Raw genomic sequence first — 8,586 nt, forward strand, 5'->3', positions numbered from 1 at the left:
TTCTATACCCCATTATAGAATGGCTCCCGTGGAGTTAATAGATTTAAAGGCCCAACTTCAAGAGTTGTTGAGCAAAGACTTTATTAGACTAAGTGCATCTCCTTGGGGTGCTCTGGTGTTATTTGTGAAGAAGAAGGATGGGAGTTTTCGGATGTGCATAGACTACCGGCAGTTGAACAAGGTAACTATTAAGAACAAGTATCCCATTCGTTGCATTGATGACTTGTTCGATCAGTTACAAGGTGCTTGTGTCTTCTCTAAGATTGACTTGAGATCCGGTTATCATCAATTGAAAATACTGGCAATGGATGTGCCAAAGACTGCTTTTCGGACCAGGTATGGGCATTAAGAATTTGTAGTGATGTCTTTTGGTCTTACGAATTCCCCTGCTGCTTTTATGAGCTTGATGAATGGGATTTTTAAGCCATATCTGGATCTCTTTGTGATCGCATTTATTGATGTTATATTGGTATACTCAAAGATCAAGAAGGAACATGAGGAGCACTTGAGAATTGTATTGGAAATGTTGAGGGAGAAAAAGCTTTATGCCAAATTCTCCAAGTGTGAGTTTTGGCTAGATGCAGTGTCCTTCTTGGGGCATGTGGTTTCTAAGGATGGGGTGATGGTGGATCCTTCTAAGATTGAGACAGTAAAGAATTGGGTAAGACCTACTAATGTGTCAGAAATAAGGAGCTTTGTTGGTTTAGCTAGCTATTACCGTCGATTTGTCAAGGGATTCTCTTCAATTGCTTCCCAATTGACGAACTTGACTAAGCAGAAGGTTCCATTTGTATGGTCGGACGAATGTGAGGAAAGCTTTCAGAAACTCAAGACCTTGTTGACTACTGCACAAATCCTTACCCTGCCAGTGGAAGGTAAGAATTTCATTGTCTATTGTGATGCATACTATTCGGGTTTGGGTGCAGTGCTAATGAAAGAGAAGAACATAATTGATTATACTTCAAGGCAATTAAAGGTGCACGAACGTAATTATCCGACCCATAATTTTGAATTGGCTGCGGTAGTGTTTGCCTTAAAGCAATGGAGACACTATCTATATGGAGTTAAGTGTGAAGTATACACGGACCATCGTAGCCTACAGTATGTCTTTACTCAAAAAGATTTGAATTTGACACAGAGGAGATGGATGGAACTACTGAAGGACTATTCTTGTATCATCCAGGAAAGGCTAATGTTGTGGCAGACGCCTTAAGTAGAAAGGTAGGGAGCATCGGAAGTCTAGCTCACTTGCAAGTTTCCAGACGTCCATTGGCTAGAGAGGTTCAGACTCTGGCTAACAACTTTATGAGGTTAGATGTAAATGAGAAGGGAGGATTGTTTGCTTGTGTGGAGGCATGATCTTCTTTTCTTGACAAGATCAAGAGAAAACAGTTTGATGATGAGAAACTAAGCCGAATTCGAGATATGGTGTTGCGAGGAGAGGCTAAAGAAACAATAATGGATGAGGAAGGTGTTTTGAGAATTAAGGGATGTGTATGTGTGCCTCGTGTTGATGATTTGATCCACACTATTCATACAGAGGCTCATAGCTCCGGGTATTCTATACATCCTGGTGCAACCAAGATGTACCGTGACCTAAAGCAACACTTTTGGTGGAGTAGAATGAAGCGCGACATGGTTGATTTTGGTGCCAAATGTCCAAATTTTAACCAAGTAAAGTATAAACAGCAGAGGCCCGGAGGAACACTTCAGAGAAAGCCCATTCCTAAATGGAAGTGGGAGAGAATTGCAATGGACTTTGTGGTTGGTATTCCAAAGACATTAGGGAAGTTTGATTCTATTTGGGTAATCGTTGATAGGGTAACTAAGTCTGATCACTTCCTTTCGGTCAAGGTGACCTACAATGCAGAGAAGTTAGCCAAAATCTATATCTCAGAAATCGTTCGATTGCATGAAGTTCATCTCTCCATCATATCAGATAGAGGTACGCAGTTTACTTCTAAGTTTTGGAGAACATTGCATGCTGAATTAGGTACTAGGTTGGACCTTAGTAGTGCATTTCACCCTCAGACCGATGGTCAGTCTGAGCGAACGATTCAAGTGTTGGAGGATATGCTTCGTGCATGTGTGATAGAATTTGGTGGTCATTGGGTTAACTTCTTACCCTTAACGTAGTTTTCTTACAATAATAGCTATCACTCAAGTATTGATATGGCTCCATTCGAGGCATTGTATGCGAGAAGATGTAGGTCTCCCATTGGTTGGTTTGATGCATTTGAGGTTAGACCTTGGGGTACTGATCTTTTGAGGGATTCATTAGAGAAGGTGAAATCTATTCAAGAAAAGCTTTTAGCGGCTTAAAGGAGGAAAAAGGAATATGCATATCGAAAGGTTAGAGACTTGGAGTTCATGGAGGGTGAGCAAGTCTTGCTGAAGGTTTCGCCCATGAAAGGGGTGATGCAGTTTGGAAAAAGAGGTAAGTTAAGCCCAAGGTATATTGGACCATTTGAAGTACTTAAGCGAGTAGGGGAGGTGGCTTATGAATTAGCCTTGCCCCAGGAATGTCAGGAGTGCATCCGGTATTTCATGTGTCAATGTGGAAAAGATACCATGTGGATGGAAACTACATTATTCGTTGGGATTCAGTTCTGCTTGATGAGAATTTGTCTTATGAGGAGGAGCCTGTTGCTATTTTAGATAGAGAAGTCCCCAAGTTGAAGTCAAGGGAGATTGCATCCATCAAAGTTCAATGGAAGAATCGACCAGTTGAAGAAGCCACTTGGGAGAAGGAGGCAGATATGCAAGAAAGATACCCACACTTGTTTACAGATTCAGGTACTCCTTTTCGCCCTTGTTTTCTTCTAATGATCGTTCAGGGACGAACGATGGGTAAATTGGTATCTATTGTAACAACCTATTTAGTCGTTTTGAGCAGCAGACTTTATTTCTGGAAAAACTTTCTTGGTCGATGGATCCCACGACGGACCGTCATGGGCACGACGGACCGTCGAGGGGGTCTCGTCACAAAACACTTAGAATTCTAAAAATTGGGTACTGAAATTGACTCTCTGAAATTTGTGACGACATGGCAGGACGGACCGTCGTGGGAACGACGGACAGTCACAGACTCTTCAAAGAATTGAGTCTCTGAATTTTGTGAATGAAGCAGCAGGACGGATCGTCGCAGGCACGACGGGCCGTCACAGGCTGAGTAATCCCAGGTTGAGTCGGATTTCTTTAAATATTTTAAGGGACGTTTTGGACTATTCCTGCTACAATTATAAATTTAGTGGGTTAATGTTAATAATTTAACTACTTGAGGGTTAAAGGAGATAACCTTGAATTAATTAATGGGTTAATTCATCATCTTTTATACTTAATTATATGTTAATTAGGGTAAACGAAAGAGGGTTTGAATAAGAAAAATAGAAAGAATAAGGAGAGGAAAAGAGAACGATCGAGAGAAGAGGGAAACGAAAAGGAAACAAAGCTTATGAAAATTGCTTGCTTGATCACGAATCTTTGGTGGAGGTAGGTTATGGTTTATGCTATTCGTAGTAAACTCTTAATATCGAATGATATGTATTGGGTAGGGTTGTAAACCCTTAAATATGCTTAATTTTATGCTTGCATGAATGTGATTATATAATTGTGATAAAATAAGCATGATGAAGCTATTGAATCCTAAATCTTGAAGAAACCCTAATCTAGTTTGTTAATTATGATGCCTTGGTATAAAAGAAGGCTTGATGAACGAAAGTAGTGAGATTAGGGGATCGGGTGTCACGTTCCGACACCAGAATAGTATATGGATCAGGTGCCATGTTCCGGTACCAAGATAGTATATAAGGATCGGAGTGTCACGTTCCGACACCAGGATAGTATATGGATCGGGTGCCACATTCCGGTACCAGGATAGTATATGGGATCGGAGTGTCACGTTCCTACACCAGGAAAGTATATGAGGATCGGAGTGTCACGTTCCGGCACCAGGATTAGTAAAGAGAATGAATCTTGAAATATGTTAATATACACAATTTAATGAACCTAATTCCCAAATGAGTATGATGGGGAGGCGTCAGACCTCATTGATATGCTTGATGTTGTGACCAAGGGTTATGGTAATTGTAAATGCCGCATGTTGAGTATTGAAGTTGATTTTATGATTTTATCCGATATATACTTTTTCTATTTTGAGTTTGCCGATGATTTCTACTCATTACCTGTGTTTTGTACTGACCCCTACTTCTATGTTTCTTCCTTTGTTATTTGTGGAGTACAGCAAACGTACCATCATCTTCAACTCAACCGCAACTCTAGCCAGTCTTCATTACACCGGATTTCAGGGTGAGCTAATTCTTCTAGCTTGGACTGGATCTTCTTCTTCATGTCTTGATGCCTTGAAGTTCCGGCATGGACTAGCTTTTTATTTATTTTAAGCTTTCTAGATACTTTTTAGAATTAGTAATTTGAGGATAGATGTTTTTGTGATGATCACTTCCAGATTTTGGGGATAATGATAAGTTTTGAGTTTTAGAAGTTATTATTGAGTTTTAAGTCTTCCGCATTTTATTCTATTTATTATGTTTGAAAATGTTAGGGTTAGTTCAGTTGGTTCGCTCACATAGTAGGATAAGTGTGGGTGCCACTCGCGACCCGTTTTGGATCGTGACAGAATATTGTTTGATAACTATATAAATTGATGTTTTCATACTAGTTGTTTATTTATATTATTATCACTCTTTTTAACTATTGAATGAACAAATATAACAACACATCATACATATATACATATATGTGAATTATGTATATATATTGTATCTAATATGTATGAAATGGGTATATATTCGTCATTTTTATATAAATGTTCTGTATTAATCATGTATGAAATTTTGTATTTTGAAATTACGTATGATTAATGAAAAAATGATGTATTAAACATATATGCAAGTTTTTTTTATTTGCAATCTATTATTTTATTTCTTAAAAATAATTCAGAATACATTAATATCTGCAAAAATTACATATTCTCTGAAAATTATTTTCAGGACAACGCCAATCAACATGCTGCACAATCTGATCCAACAACTATGCCTACAGTTTCAATTGGACAACACTTTCAAATGTCAAACACAGGTGGTACGATATATTCATTTTTATCACATATATGTAAATTTAAGAAATTATTTTTATTTAACTATTTATAATTTTTTATGTACATGAAGATCAAAAGTCAACTGATGGATGTTTCAACGTTGACGTACCTACAACGGCAACATCAAAACCACCAACATTGGACAATTATCCTAATTTTACTATGACATAAATAATCGCACTTGACCCAATTATTAATCCTACCACGACTCCAAATGTGCAAACAAGACATAAGAATCAAGGAAAATACGATTCTTCTCCTAATATCAGAATGTCGGAAGGAGAAAGCAGTTCAAATAGAGTACCTATATTCTTTCAAATCAAACATCCATTCAAAAATCACAATGGGTTTGATGTTCTAGATGTCCTTATTGAGGAGTTCAATAAACGGATTTTTAAAGATTTGTCAAGAAGGCGTGGCAGGTATAAACTAAGATGAACAAAATTATTTTATTTAATTTCACAATTTAAAAATTAATTTAATACTTATTTAAAGTTATACTTAAAGCAGCATATTCCAAGGTTAAAAATACATTTCATCCTCAAATGGACTTTGGTGTTTTTAAAATCGGAGAAAAGGAATTTTTTCACATAATGAGTCAACCGGACAAACCTTGGGAGGACGGGGTAAGACATTTTTTGACTTAATTATTATGGTTTTGATTTGCACTTATATACATATGATAATTATTTTGTATGAATTGTGTGTGAATTGTGTATGAATCATATGGATATATTTGTAATGTACACTTTAAGTATGAGGTCTCAACTGTTTTTTTTAAACAACATATTAATACAATAATGTATTATCTCCGAATGAAGGCAAAATACTCTCAGACAGCCACTTCTTACAGTATTGTTGATTGTTGATTTATGGCGTGGATTGATAATATTGAGAAATAGTGGAGACAGTCAGAATGTGACATGCGATGCATTTCACCGGACCATGATGTTGGACAATGAATTAGAGGATTTAAGCTGCTTGCTAACATTCCGTGGGATAGGGTTGACGATGTAATCGTCCAGTCAACATCAGCGACAAATTCCATTGGTTCCTTGTTGTATTCCGGATAAAACGTAGATGTCTATATGTCTATTATTCGATGATGGGAGGATATGTTCACTCAAGAAAAGTTAAAGAAGTTGTTGATAAACTTGCAACCATGATTCCTTTAATTATGACGAGCACATGGTTTTATGGCAAAAGGCTTAATTTGTATGCGAATAATCTCCCTGATTATCAATAGAAGTCTCATTCCGAACCTCTCTGTATCAAGCATGTCACACATGTTCCTTAATAAGAAGAAATTTCAAAGTATGTATATTTTGTATATTATTTTTCTTCATCTTAAATCAAATTTACTTTAAAATCATTAAAAAAAAAATTTAATTTCAATATTTTTTTCAGTGATTGTGGTCTATACACATCTCTCTTTGCCGAATACATGAGCAATGGTGTTTTTGATATATCTCATATTGATTTCGAATAAAAATATCATCGTCAAAGATATGGTACATTACTTTGACATTATGCAAAATCAAAGAATGATGAAGGCGAAATAAGTGAAAGTGAAGTTACAGGAACAGTTGCTAGCAAGAAGGGTGGACCTCGAACTCATAAAGAACAAGTTATGGACACCACCAATTATCCTACTCCAAAATTTCGTAATAGGAAGTAGAAATCTTCATGGCACAATGTACATTACATGTTTTTTTAACTTATGAAAAATTTATGTAATTTCCCATTTTTTTATTATGAATACTGATGGTTTTATATAAATTATTACTGATTATTTCTCAATTGAAAAAGGTGTCTCACTTTGTATAATTTTTGAACGCAACAAGAAAATATAGGAACACTCTATGAATCATGTATGAACATTATATGAATTATGAATGTCATATTATAATTTGATATATAGAACATAGACAAATTTTATATATATACTATTTTTTAAAAATTTTATATAAATGACAGTCTGCTTCACTATATATTTATAAATTTTAAATGTGTATGATATTTGTATAATTTGCACTTTTAAATATGTAATGTTAAATTGTTATATGCATAATGTATGAAAATTATATGAAATTGTACTGACATATGATTCAATATGACAATATGAATAAATATATAATTATACATTAATAAATGTGTATGACTTTTGCATAAATTTTTTTGTATGATTACTGTATGAATATTGTATACTTTCAAATACTAAACAGAAACAAATGTTACTTATATTACTGGTATGAATACTGTATAAAAAATGTATGAATTATATCATATTATAATTTGATATGTAGAACATAAACATACATTATTTTTATATGCAAATATTGCTTGTATAAATGTATAAATTTTGTATATAGTCCTCATTCAATATGCAATAACTGTATGCATACTATATGAATATTATATGACTAATTAATTGTAACGAATGTTAATATATGAACAGTTGTATATACAATGTATGACCTTTGTATGAAAAGTAATATGATTCAATAATAAAATAAAACATGTGTATCACAATTTAAATACTCAAAAACACAGATGTAACAGAAGGAAATCATTGTTTTTGTACAGGATAATTTGAACATGTCTTCCTATTGTGTCCAACCACTACACCATTTTAGGTCTAGGACAACACTAAATCTGGACAACGCTTATAAAGTGTTGCCTAAAATACTTTTGGGGACGTTTTTAAAAGTGTAGCCAAAAATTTTGACTTTTAGTTACACTAATATTAGCAACACTTCTAAAGTGTACTCTTTAATGGGATAACCTACACTTTATAAGTGTTGTTATAGTTGGCAACAACTATTTACATAAATGGCCACACTTTTAAAGTGTGCTATTTTTATAATTATTAATACAACACATGAAAAATGTGGCCTTAGTGTTTTCCCCAAAATTTTATATTCCCTCTAACATTTTAACATTAAAATTTGATATCCCTCCATTTTTATTTGGCCAAAAAAATAAAACATTAAAGAAATATTTAAAATAATAAAACATTAAAACAACAAAACGGGCAACATTACTGAAACATCAGCTGAAACTTTCACTTTCAGCTGAAGAACATATTTATGTTCAAAACTGAAGAACCCATTTGCAAGAACTAAAAAAGAGGATCGAAGAACGGAAGAAATCGAGTTTCGTCACAAATTCTGTCAAAGTTCAGTTGAGAACACCATTTTCAGTCGAAGAATCAAAGAGCAATGTGATTCCTCTAAGGCGAACTGAAGAAGAAGATCCTCGTCTCCGAGCTTCGTTGTTCAAGATTGGAGAAATGAAGAAGATGATTTTCTTCAAAGATTCTTGGGTAAAGTGTTGTTCCATCAGATTTTCTTTTGAAAGTTGAAAGAAAATGCTTCACAAATCAACTTGTTTCATATCTTAAAGCTTTAGGGTTGTTGGAATAGAGTTTATCAGGTAAGATATTTTATCTTCAAAAGTCTAAATTATAG

The 8,586-nt window shown here is 34.7% G+C and overlaps 1 protein-coding gene across 1 annotated transcript; it reads left to right on the top strand.

Annotated features, from left to right (window-relative positions):
- Window positions 1–1,425: 1,425 nt before the first annotated feature.
- Window positions 1,426–5,287, top strand: LOC138348794 (uncharacterized). The gene is made up of 4 exons (XM_069298370.1): window positions 1,426–1,945; window positions 2,608–2,753; window positions 5,010–5,097; window positions 5,187–5,287. The coding sequence occupies exons 1-4, from the start codon at window positions 1,426–1,428 to the stop codon at window positions 5,285–5,287; spliced, it is 855 nt and encodes a 284-aa protein (XP_069154471.1).
- The last annotated feature ends 3,299 nt before the right edge of the window (window positions 5,288–8,586 follow it).

The sequence above is a fragment of the Solanum lycopersicum genome, chromosome 5 (genome assembly GCF_036512215.1).
Source record: "Solanum lycopersicum chromosome 5, SLM_r2.1".
In the NCBI taxonomy this organism is placed as follows: Eukaryota; Viridiplantae; Streptophyta; class Magnoliopsida; order Solanales; family Solanaceae; genus Solanum; species Solanum lycopersicum.

Excerpts from the sequence above, each read along its gene's own strand:
- LOC138348794 (XM_069298370.1), top strand. The coding sequence starts at position 1,426 with ATGGTGTTGCGAGGAGAGGCTAAAGAAACAATAATGGATGAGGAAGGT. Across the intron at positions 1,946-2,607 it reads CTCCATCATATCAGATAGAG|TTCTGCTTGATGAGAATTTG; the intron begins GTACGCAGTTTA and ends GTTGGGATTCAG. Across the intron at positions 5,098-5,186 it reads CTTTCAAATGTCAAACACAG|ATCAAAAGTCAACTGATGGA; the intron begins GTGGTACGATAT and ends ATGTACATGAAG.